Below are 12,762 nucleotides of genomic sequence, written 5' to 3'. Positions count from 1 at the left end.
TAATATTCATTGCTTGAAAGAAATGAACATAGCCCAGCTCAAAAAAACATACAACTCCATAGAGCCCCAAACATAAAAGCCCAAAAAACATAAAAACCCATGGAGCAGCTCGATGCGAAAGAGAAAAAGGCATCCAAGAGATGAAGATCAACTAAGAGCATCGCCGATATGGGATCGTTACCCATCTTTGAGAAATGATTTGATAGTCATAAGAAAGAGGCCAAGGAAACCACCCAATAATAATAAACAATAGAATGAAACTCTAGAATATCCAGTAATGAAAAGGGTGATAGGAATCAACTAATAAGGAGTTGAAACATATTGCCAAAGAATCTAGAATACAAGCCAAGAAAGAGAAGAACCACCAACGAGAGATAGTGGTGGCTAGAGCTCTAAAACCACAACGAACTTTTAAGGGTCATCGACCCCAAGAGATGGACACCTATAAAAACAACCTCTCTTCCAAAGTTGAACCTCTAGCCAAATAATCCTTCCACCTAAGACCATGCAAGGTTTAAAAATATCACTTGAAAATTACCTACAACAAAACAAACATAAAAAAGCAAAAAGAAAAAAAGGTCCTATATACAACTCCAATTCAGAGGTGGAGAAGAAGACCCACACTCTGAAATGAGGAAGATTCCGAATAGGGGAAGTTGACATCTTTGAGCAAAAAAGGAGAGAGAGAATCGAAAAAGGATGTCACAATACAAACTCCAGATATTCTTTATATATTTGATTCAATTTCAATTTTTATATTTTTTTTAAACTAAAACACTCCTATCAAATAATTTTCCCTTGATCATTTATTTTTTGATACTGTAATTAAACTTTATTAGCTATAGAAAAGGAATTTCTATAAAATTCTTATTATTTATTTATTTACTATTATATCAAAATAATTGTATAATATATATAATTTTTCTAATGTTATAATATCTAAACTTATCATGTAAATTTTGAAGTCATGAAAATTTATTAATATATTTTTAATAAGTTTATATTTTTATTAATTACTATAAATTTATTAAATATAGTGTTTTGATAGAGTAGAAAAATAATTTCTTTTACTTCACTCTTAAGATAATTTAGCAAATGAAAATAATGGTTGTGCAGAATTCATTTAAATTCTGTATTTTAAACAGTGTCATGTTAAATAGGAGTGAGCATTCGTTCAGTTCAAAACTGAACCGAATCGAATAAATCGAAAATTAAAATTTTAGTATTTATAAAAATCAAATAAAATCGATTTTAGTCAGAAATTAAATCGAACCGAATCGATCTGATTTAGTTTTATTCAATTTAATTTGATCAGTTTGAATTTTTAATAAATTTTTTATTTTTTATATTTTATTTTTAGTATTTTAAAATTTAATTAAAATATTTTAACCTTAATATGATATAATCTTTTTATATTATTGAAAATAATATATTATTCTCACTAATCGGTTCTGTTCAGTTTTTTTTTATTTTTCCTGATCAAAATCAAACTGAATTAAATAATTAAAATTTTTAAAATTAAAAATCGAACCAAATTGAAATGAACAAAAAATCGAACTGAAAATTTAAATTATTTCAATTTGATCGATTTTTTTTGTTTAGAACTAAATATTGCTCATCCAAAATTTTATTTTAAATGAATTTTATTGAAAATTTAATTAAATTATACATAATTTTGTGAAATAAAATAAAATATTAAAAATATAAAAATTTTATAGTATATAATTGTAAAATTTTAAAATATTTTTATATGCAATAATTATTAAAACACATAGTTTTAATCTCCATCTGTATCCTCTAACTATTTAATATAATTATCTTTTAATATATTTTATAACTTTTTGGATATAATTTTTATAAGTTTCATAATAAAGGTGAAAAGAAATAGATAAAAATTAATATTAAATGAGCTAATTTTAGAAATAATTTTTTAATATTGTTATTTATTTTAAAAAATAGTAATCTAAAAATTCAAATATTTTTTTTATAAATTAATGCGCATAGTATTAAATATTTTTAATACTTTAAAACTATTTTTTTTGTCGGAGACTTTAAACTAAATTATTTATCTTTAAAAAATTATAACATAAAAAATAAAATTAATACACATATAATATAAAATATTTTAAATAATAAAAACTATAAAAAATAAAATCTTAATTAAAAGATAAAAAATAAACCTAAATAAACAAACCCTGTTATCAAAAGGACACTTTAACCCAACCCAAAATCTCTCTCAACTCTCAAGTCTGAGCACTGCCACCCCCATTCGCCGTTTCCGCCTCTACGCCTGTCCTCTGGTACAGCCGCACGCTTTACGCCGATCGTCCCTCTGCTCTTGACGCTGTCCACGTCGTTGCTGCGTCCGCTGGTCCAGTCCTACCGTCCGGTGCTGCTCCTCGCCGCTTCCTCGGCCACTGCAGGTTTGGATGGGTTTTTTGAAATTGTGATTTCAGATGGGTGCTTTCTGAGATTTGAGAGATCTATTTGATGTGTGTTTCTGAAATTTGTGAAACTATTATTATTATTATTATTATTTTTTGTGAAGGTTGTATTTGTGAGATTATATTGGAAATCCTTTGTAATACAGGTTATTGTGAATGGACTGAGACTTGTTTTAGTGAGATTATTGAAAAGTTTTGAAATAAGTACTACTTTCCTTCAGAGTTGTTTTTGTGAGATTGACCGTTTCTGAAATTTGAGATTTTGGGTTAATTTCTGAAATTCTTTATGGTTGGATTATGAATTAATGGGGTTGGACTGTGTCGGGTAGTAAGTGGGCAATGTAAAGGGATTTTGGTACGGATACTGGTAGTGAAACTTAATTTTTAAACGGGTTTGGAATGGTTTTGAGACGGTTTTGGATAGTGTATTTATAAACCTATTCGGGATGGAAATTTAAACTTTCACGGGTACCCTACCCGGTAACATCCCTACGCAGCGCTCAACTCCTACAGATTCTCTATCCGGTACCACTACTCGCTGTCATTTGAAAAAACGAAAATTGTTTTTGTCTTTTTTACATGAACACCAGCCGGCTATCTCTTCAAGTCTCTATCCATCTCTCATGTTCACTACAACCTATGATTTTATCAATATCTTTTTTTTTATTAGCAATAAAATGATAATTGCTTATTATTATTGCTGATTTTGTTTATATAAACTTTGCAGATTCATTAGTCTCAAGTTTCCAAATGGATGAAGCACAAGAATTTTTAGGAAATAATAGACTTGACGACGTGCATTGGCTATGTACCTTGTCCGAGTCTGAGCTTGTAAGTATTCTCCATTCTTCATATGTATAATTGTTTGCTTTTATTGAATAAATCTATGTGAGAAGGTGTGATTCTATTGGATATTTAGTGGACTTCCTCTAAACTTTTAGTTGAATTTAATGTGGAATGATTTCCAGGAATTCTACTATAATTGAAACTCTTTAAGTATTCAAACCATTTATTTGATGTGTGTAGAGACTAGAGAGATTGTGCTGTTGCCTTGACTATGCATTTATTGATGTTCATGACTTGCACTTTACATTTGCAGGACATGCTGATTAGTTTGAAAATGCTGGTCATTCAACGTGCTAAAGTACTGGGTTACGAAGATTTAGCCATGAAATTTGATCTGAAGGTGCTTAGAACTCTTGGTATGTTTTCCTTTCTGGGTTTAGTGTATTCATATGCTCAAAACTGGGTTAATCTTTTTTTTTTTTTTTTAATAAATGGTTCATAGACCTATTTTATATATGCTTAAAATTTGACAAAGTAGCAAGGTAGCAATTTTTTGCATGGAAACAATCTTCAAAACTCAAGAAGAATCTTTATCTTACATGATCTGATGATAAGGCTGTCTAGGAAATGGAAATAACTATTTGGTAATAGTTTGCAATAATTTACTAAATAATTGGAAAACAGATTTTCATATTTATCAATTCCACGCTGTATTCTAGGAAACTGTTCCAATTGGTTTTCTATTGAATGATTTTTGGAGGGACATTATAGAATATATAATTATTAGTAGTTTCTCAAGTTAAGGATAATGGGTGATAGTGAAGAGGCTACGATGAAATGAAACGAAGGCTTCAATCTTTGTTTGGAAATACGTGATCATCTTCTTCAATGTCTAAATAACCCTTTTCATCATCAAACCAACTCAATATACCTCAATTGAACCAAACCCTAAATGCATGTCAAGCATTTGCACATTGTATACTGATTTTTACCAGTGATAATAGTGGAAGAGATACCATACTCGCACCCCAAATCAAATCCCACCTATTTCATCATATTCTCAGATTCTTGTGGCATTGTGATAGTTTCCATGCCTAACAAGCTCTATGTCAGTGGGAATGATAATCCACTTCCTTACCCATTTTATTTGGATAACACCATTGCTATTGAGGCATTTTACCGGCTAAATGTCTGGGGACGTGAGAGAGAGGGAGAGGAAAGGAGAGATGGAGTGTGAGTATAAAATAATATATTTAGTTAATTATTTTTTTTAATGAGATAAAATATATTTTTTTAATTAATAAGTGCCACCTCAGTTTTACCTGAAAACTTCTTGTTGTAGCTTAAAAGGGGTTTTCTGTTACATAAAGAGAAGTTGAGAGGGTTTTATGTGACAAAATTAAGTTTGGTTACCTTACTATTATAGACTCCTAAGTTGGTGTAATATCTTTGTAAATTACCCCATGTTCGGGAGTCCTATTTTGCTGCTTCAATTTCTTTGAACTCTCCCTTTTCATGTGGAATATGACAATAGTTTGTCTACTTCCACTGGGGGTTTTGACAGAATTTAATTATTTCTTTGAAGTTTTCAGTTATGGCAATGGCGTTTCTCAGATGTTCTTGCCAAAGTGATTAATAAACTTTGAAGATGATTGAATTTTATTCTCAAAGGCTGAATATTTTCTTACTATGTTCTTCCCATTTGAACCATGTGCAGCCTTTGTTTTGATGGAATATCTGAAAGGAAATGTTAAAAATTTCTCTCACATTCCGGGAATGGTCAAAACTCCTAATTTGCTTGATGGTTGCAATTTATCACAATTTAAGCTTGGGGCCATCTTGAGCATTGAGGAGCTAAAGGCATGCATTGGTGTTGATGAGACCAAAAGACGAGCTAAAAGGTATGTTAAATCTCAAGGAACACTTGACAGTCATTTTTGAGTTTTGATTTAATTTTAAATTATTGTGTGTTCCTTAATGACAAATCAAAGACATGTTAATCAGTATGTTTTCCAATCCTGTTGATGAATTGGAAAATAATGTTATTGTTGGTAAATGCTTACCACCATTTGGGATTAAATGTAATATTTCTTCTATGAGTATGTTGTTATGTTTCCAGTGGTATCAAGTATACATTGGAATAATAATTTCAAATCTTAGTCCTCTTCTCCTGTCTTTACGTATATTGGTTCACTTCCATTAAGGGAACTGCGTAGTTGCACATTAAATGACTGGTTAGCATCTTGTGCATTTTGAGGTTAGAACAATGAGCATTATTAAGTTATGCATATGGTGATGATGTTGGAGCTTGCAGGCCGCTCACTAACAGCTAAATTGGAAGCCTGAATGAGTTGGAATTTAGGTGGAAAATAAGGTATTATGAAAGTATAGAATTGGGAAGCAAAATTAACCAAATGGAGAAGATTTGTGGCTATGAATGGTAAAATTATGGTTTAGGTTTCATAAAAAGTTTTCTTATGCATCACACCATGGGTTTCCATTGGAATCACACATACAGGGTTGAGTTGCATTGCAAAAATTCAAAAAAGCATAAGTTTTCAAATTTTTATTGACTAAACAAACTGAACAATAAATAAATAGGTATTTAGGTGACTCATAATTGATAATTTGTTGATCCTTCAACACATTGGACAAGTCATGATTATATCCTGAGACTTAATAATGGACCAGCAGCTTATTTATTCAAATAAACATACAAGTAGAACCCTAAAACTTACCAAAATTACTCGAGACTTGAGTAAATGGACCAATAGCTAAGTTATTCAAATAGGAACGCAAGGCGACTCTAAAAGTACAATAAAAGCACTAGGTAAGAATTCTATAACTTCCTGAATAAATCATACTTAAAACTGAAACATAATTATAAGCTTTATGAACATCTGAATGTGAATTTCTTGGTTGCATCTAATAGAGTAAAGAGTGTAAAATAAAGTTTAAAGAGGATTTGGAAGGAATAAAATTGTATTCTTCATGGCAAAATAATTACAGAAACATGCTCACAAACACTACCCCAAGTAAATCAGCAAGAAAAAACTGATAAAAACCGGGAATAAAGCTCAATAGAACATCAAGAACGCTAAAAGGAAAATTACAAAAACCTATCCTAGTTACGTGCATTTTCAAATTTGGGTCTAAGGTTAAGTTTGTGATAAAGTAGACACCTATACATTTTTGCGATTAGCCAAGTGATGCCTTTTCTGTTAATACTATAGATTTTTGATGATAGGATATTAAATAAATAATTAAAATGTTTATCTAATGATTAAAGTAGATCCTATTTAAAATAAAAATTTAGAAATTTAACAAAAATGAGAAGAACCGGTGAACTACCTCTATTAATCTACTTCCTTCCTCATTCTTCCTTTCTTCAGCACATGAGATTTTTAAGCCTTTTAAATGACAATCCACAATCATTAGCTAGATAAGTTTGGAGCCAAATGGTGGATCAATAGAAAAACAAGCTAAAAGAGCTAGAGAGTGAGTTCAACTGGGAGCCAAACCCTAGGAATCGCTAGCACATAGTGTTTCCACTTCTGAGCGAGCTTATGAGCATCGACAGCTCACTAATTGGAGTAGATTTGAAGGTGACTTGAATTAGACATACCTTTTCTTTTATTTTTTAATAGTTGCAAATAGAACTCATATGTATAATTAAATATTATTTTAAATTAAACCTTATCATCAAAATTTAATGAGATTAATGAAAAATTCATACTTTGCTAATGACAAAAATACATGATTCTTTTTGCTCCAAAGTGAACCTTAGGCCTGATTGTAAAGCAAGGCACTTTTTTTTTGAAATTTATATTATTTTTAATTAAATATTTAATTTAACGCCATCAAAATTTAATGGAGTTAATGGAGAAGTCTTATTTTGCTAGCAACAAAAAGCATGTGGTCCTTTTTGTGACAAAGTTAACCTCAAACCCTCACTTGAAAAATGCACATAACCGTAAGGGTTTTTTTTTTTTTTTTTTTGGTGTAATTAGCCCAACTCTAAATGACTGCAATCAGCTTTTTGGAGTACTCTCCAGTGCAGCGAATGGTATTATGCCCTTCTCTTGTTTTCTTAGAGAATGCTTAAGATTCCTAAGATGCCTTTATCCTGCCATCCCATTCTGTAAATGCTGGAGAGGAATCTTCTATTGCAACTGATGCCAGCCAGGTGGCATTTTTCCATCATTTGTAGAAGTTGCCAATTGTACCTCTCCCACCTGTATATTCTGTTTCTTCCCTTTTCTAGAATACACCTTGTAGCTCCTTGGTTTTGGGCCTCTAGAATACACCCAGTTGTAACTGCTGACTGCAAATTATTTACTATGGTAAATATCTAAATTGCTAACTGCAAATGATATCCTAGCAGTGAGCTTTAATAAATGAAAGGTTATCTTTTAATGGAAGTAAATGGATAATTCCAACCTGCTCATCCTTAGAAAACTTTGCTCCCAAACAAATTTATTACTTAAGAAACCCATACCATACCACCAAAAGCTTTCTCCTAAATAGTGTTCATGTTTTCTCAAGGGAAAATCCTTTCCAGCCAAGGAAGTGAAGAAAAAGGGAATTAGTTCTTTGCCTGTTGAATGCATAAAGGTAACCCTGACAAAGACTGGTTCAAAACTGAAATCAAAATGTGATGCAAAACTAGATTGATCAAAATTGCCATACCAAGATTAGGCCAAAAGTGGAATTTTCTTTTTAGTGGAAAATAAAAAATTTTGAAAAGAAAAATCAACCATTGATTTGATCAAACCAAATTCGGAATCCAAAGGGGCACGCAGTTTTGGAATTGATCCCCTTGTACCTTCAACTGGAATTGTGAGTTTCTAACCAGTTCCGGTTCAGTTCAGCCTGTTGGATGTCTGCATGTTGTTTTAAAATTGAACTGGTGAAGACCGATTGACATTACTAGGTTAGATTCATTGATTCATTTGATTGAACAAAGCAAATATTTGTAGTGTAATGCAAGTACGCAATTGCTTTTTATTGCCTATTGTATATGTTAAATTTGGACCAGGTTTAACTCACCCAAAAACTAGCTCAAGGGGGGAAGAGTGCCTATAGCCCATATAAGGGACACATTACCCCTTTCCACAACTGATGTGGGATTCAACACACCCCTCACGTCCAGAATTTTACTATAATATGACATATTTATAGGAGGCCCAACATCGGATGGGAGCCTCTTATATCATGTTAAATTTGAGTCAGACTTAACTCACTCCGAAAGCTAGCTCAAGGGGGAGGAGTGCCTATGGCCCATATAAGGAATATATTACCTCTTTCCACAACCGATGTGGGATTCAACACACCCCCTCACGTCCAGAATTTTATTGGTGCGTGACATTTATAGGAGGTCCAATATCGGATGGGGAGACACTGATACCATCTTAAATTTGGGTTAGGCCTAACTCATTCCAAAAGTTAGCTTAAGGGGAGGAGTGCCTGTGGGCCCTTGAGTTCCTATGGCCCATATAAAGGGCACATTACCCCTTTCCACAACGGATGTGAGATTCGACACACGCCCTCACGCCTAGAATTTTACTGGTGCGTGATATATTTATAGGAGGCCCAACATCGGATGGAGAGGCTTTCATACCATGTTAAATATGGATCTGGACTAACTCACCCCAAAAGCTAGCTCAAGGGGGAGGAGTGTTTATGGCCCATATAAGGGGCACATTACCCATTTTCACAACCGACGTGGATTTAATAGTATACAAAACTTTATGTAAACAACTGGACTCTATTTACTTCAATACTTAAACAATCTCTTTTGTAACTATCACTACCACCACCACTAACCCAACCCCTTATGGTTACCTTCTTTCTCGTTGCTTACACCACTACCAAATAACGAGGCACTGTTTGGTTCATTGTTTGGGATTAGCATTTGGTGGTAGTAGTCTTAACCACTGAGTTTGTGGCATTTGGTAATTATGTTTGAAAATGCTTGTATATATGTACAACAACATTTGAAAAAAATAACTAAATGATAGAAAATCTACTCTTTGAACACAAGCACTAGATGTTTATAGACATATAAGTAATTTAATTGCCAAGTTACATAGACATGATCCTATAAAAAAACCCATCTTCCTTTTTCAATTGTCATGCTATAGCCATGATTATGTAAAGCTTGTTTTCCTTCTTTTGATTTTCATGCTAACAGTCTTGTTCTTTTTAAAAAAATTGTATGCTCTATTCTTAATCCTCCCTCCTTTCTCATTTGTTAATGGGCAAGGCTCTAATTGTATTATGTATTGTGTGTTTTGTTTATTTTGTTTCTTTAGTCATTATCAAATCTAATATTATTATTTATTTCCAATTTATATTTATATTACAATAATTTTTAAGAATAATATTATAAATTAATTTATTTCCAGATAATAAATATTATTTTTTCATGTAATAGTAAAAAAAAAACATCATGTTTTTGGCTTTCATTTTACATGTTAATCATAATTTAAATTCCAAAATTAGCAATAGCTTGATAATTAGCTGCAACTGCTGTGTACCAACAGCTGACTGCTAGCCACCTTGAGTTAACCATAACCAGTAAGCTGAGCAGGTGCTAAATACTAAATATAGAATTACAATTATCTTAAACATTCTCTTTTATTTTGCAACCAAAATAACTATAAAATGATTATTACATTTCTTTATGTACATATCATACCCTCAATGCATGCATTGATAATATTGAAATATGTACTAGGATTGTCCTATTGTGATGATCTTGTTTTCTATTTTTTTTTTCATATGATATCTGGCTTGAATTATTCCTTCATTTTGCAGACCACGTGAAGAGGATACCATCACACATGAGAAATAATTAGAACAAAAGTATAATTAATGTGTAAGCCAATATCAAAGTTGTTATCATTATATAAATTTTTTCGATATAATTATTTTTTTGAGTTTGTTATCATCCGAATCTATATAAATTTGGATGTGTGATATCAATTGCAGGTCATGGCGAGGCAAGTTGACTGCTTGTACAAAATTTTAGAATGATCATATCTCTTCCCTACTGCATTCATCTACCCAAATACTGAGGATCCATTTATAGGCTTCCCCAATTCTAGATAAATCATAGAGTTTTGACTGTGCTAACTTATGGTTTCCCTTTGGTGGGAAGATGATGATCAGGGGCCCGAAGTGCATTTCTGTTCGTATCAGAGAAAACAGAGGCAGAAGCTCTCACCATGCAATAAAAGATATTGGTTTTGCACCATTGAATATGCTATGAATGTTATTAACGTATCGGCTCTGTTAAAAGAGCAGGCAGTCATGGAGGGGTTCTTATTTGTATTTTCATTAATTCTTTTTCTGTTTTTATTTGTAAAATTGTTTCAAAACCAATTATATATTATTAAGGTAAAACCCATTATGCTGTAGTAGTTTGATGGCGATTTGAATGTCTTTTTTGTTGGGCCTTCTTCAAATTGGGAACATATTAAGATGGTTGGATAGGGTTCCTAGTTGTCTATTATCTGTCAGTCTACCAGTTGCTTGAATTGGGTTCCAAGTGAGACTCCGAAATCATTTTTGCTTAAATGCTTACAACTCTATTTTTGTAGTGGTCCAATTTTAAAAGTTTTATTCAGAAGTAATTGTTTTAACAAAATAAATGAGTATTAGTTATTTTTTATTCAATAGTTTTTTTATGAATAACTTTATAAGAATTTACTTATTTTTTTTTAATAAAATTATTTATTTCAAACGAGATATAAGAGTTTTGTGCTTTTTTTTTTTTGTCATTTATGTTTTGCAGCAAACCAAGAGTCAAGTGCATCCCCTGCCTCGGGCCAATTATAACATATGATCGTGTTTGAGTGATTAATTTGATTTACATAAAAATGTGGACACAGGATTTCTTCAGAATAAAATATCCAATTTACTCTCAATGATTTATTTTAGTTAGGGCTGTGCAATCTGTAACAGCCCGGCCCTTTCACCGGCACTGTTACCGTTCACGGCCCAGGGTTATCCCTCGCCTGACCTCGTGCCACCTCGAGCTTTCCACTGGCGTCGTGAACAGCTTTTAACATCCATTCACCCTCACGGGTTCCTGGCAGGATTTGTCCTCTTGAGTTCTCGCATCGCATCCTTTCCCAAGTGGATTTGGCCCAAATTTCCCTTTGGAAATTAGGTCGCCTCCCCCACTATTCGAACCCTTGATCTCCCACTTTAAGGGAATAGTCTGGTGAGAGTGAGTACCAATTGTTCCATTAATGTAATACCCGGCTAGACTCCGGTATTAGAATTCCTACCGTCCGGTGGAATCTCGGGTGTCGGAGACCTCTAGAAGGGTAAAATCATGTTTTTATGAAATGTTTTAATGTATTTGATGATTTTAAGTAAAAAGGAAAATGAGTTTTGAATGAAAATAGCTTTGGAGGAAAACTCAGGTTCGGCCGTCGAACATGCATGCGTTTCGGGTGTGCCTTAGGCCCCCGAAAGTATAAGTGAGGGAAGTCCAGGTTCGGCCGCCAAACATGGCATGCATGCGGAGGCACGTTCGGCTCCCGAATATGGCCTGGCCAGCCACCTATAAAGGGACCCCTTAGCCAAAAATGGGCGAGCTTTTTCTCCCCATTGTCGGCCAAGGTGAGCTATCCGCCATCCCTCGCCATTTTGAGTTCCTTCCTTCAGATCTTTCACGATTTTCACAAGCTTTCACTTTGTTTTGAAGGTTTTTGAGTTTTAAGCAAGTTTTGGAGCTTTGAGGTTCAAGAACTCAAATCTCTCCCATCTCCGAGCTAGGGTCGTTTCCTCTCGATCTTCAAGAGATAAGAGCCGATCTTGAGCTCATTACATGTTTTAAGCAAGTTTTAAGTTGATCTATGGGGTAGAAATGCATGTTTAGGTTTTGTTAGGTTTTATGTGTTTTATGGACAATGTGAGTTGATGTGTTGTTGTTATGTGTTGTAGTTGGGGTCTAGGATAGTTTGAAGCCCCTAGGAGCTGATGTATGTATATTTGCATGATTTGAATGAGTTGTATGCATGTTGAAATGGAAAGGGGAGGCTTTTGTGCAAAGGGAACCAAGTTTCTGCCCTTTTGGCAGAAACCAGGTTCGGCAGCCGAAGGACTTTCGGCCGCCGAACCTGCTTGGGAGGCAGGCCTTTCGGCTGCCGAAGCTGCCCCCGAAAAGAGACTTTCGTCTCTGTCTGGGACTTTCGGCCGCCGAAGGTGCCGCCGAACCTGCCTGGGTTTCGGCTCTAGAGGGACTTTCGGCCGCCGAAGGTGCCGCCGAACCTGCCCTGTTCAGCCTTCATTTGCATGTTTTGCATGATTGTTTTAAGGTGTTTTAGGGGGGTTTTTGGGGGATGTTTTTAGAGTTATGTTCTAGTTGTTTGGTCCCTCATTTGAGTCCACCTGTGTAGGTTCGGACCCGAGGAACCGAGGACCCCAGCAGTGAGTCAGCTGCTCCAGTGTCTGGTCAGAGCTATCCAGAGGTGAGTGGAATAACTCTTATGCTTTAAAATAAATAAATCAGTTTTAC

General features: G+C 33.7%; 1 protein-coding gene across 2 annotated transcripts; it reads left to right on the top strand.

The window, feature by feature from the left end:
- Window positions 1-2,193: 2,193 nt before the first annotated feature.
- LOC110606348 lies at window positions 2,194-10,648 on the top strand. 2 transcript variants are annotated; one of them, XM_021745123.2, is made up of 6 exons: window positions 2,194-2,423; window positions 3,172-3,275; window positions 3,544-3,646; window positions 4,948-5,131; window positions 10,050-10,097; window positions 10,224-10,648. In XM_021745123.2, exons 2-5 carry the CDS (start codon window positions 3,195-3,197, stop codon window positions 10,084-10,086), a joined length of 405 nt encoding a protein of 134 aa, XP_021600815.1. In that variant the 5' UTR covers window positions 2,194-2,423; window positions 3,172-3,194; the 3' UTR covers window positions 10,087-10,097; window positions 10,224-10,648. The 2 variants fall into 2 exon arrangements, with proteins under 2 accessions (XP_021600815.1, XP_021600806.1); XM_021745114.2 differs by having other exon boundaries at window positions 10,050-10,110.
- The last annotated feature ends 2,114 nt before the right edge of the window (window positions 10,649-12,762 follow it).

The sequence above is a fragment of the Manihot esculenta genome, chromosome 2 (genome assembly GCF_001659605.2).
Source record: "Manihot esculenta cultivar AM560-2 chromosome 2, M.esculenta_v8, whole genome shotgun sequence".
In the NCBI taxonomy this organism is placed as follows: Eukaryota; Viridiplantae; Streptophyta; class Magnoliopsida; order Malpighiales; family Euphorbiaceae; genus Manihot; species Manihot esculenta.
This window is presented reverse-complemented; position numbering and strand designations above follow the sequence as displayed.

Excerpts from the sequence above, each read along its gene's own strand:
- LOC110606348 (XM_021745123.2), top strand. The coding sequence starts at position 3,195 with ATGGATGAAGCACAAGAATTTTTAGGAAATAATAGACTTGACGACGTG. Across the intron at positions 3,276-3,543 it reads CCTTGTCCGAGTCTGAGCTT|GACATGCTGATTAGTTTGAA; the intron begins GTAAGTATTCTC and ends TTACATTTGCAG. Across the intron at positions 3,647-4,947 it reads GAAGGTGCTTAGAACTCTTG|CCTTTGTTTTGATGGAATAT; the intron begins GTATGTTTTCCT and ends AACCATGTGCAG.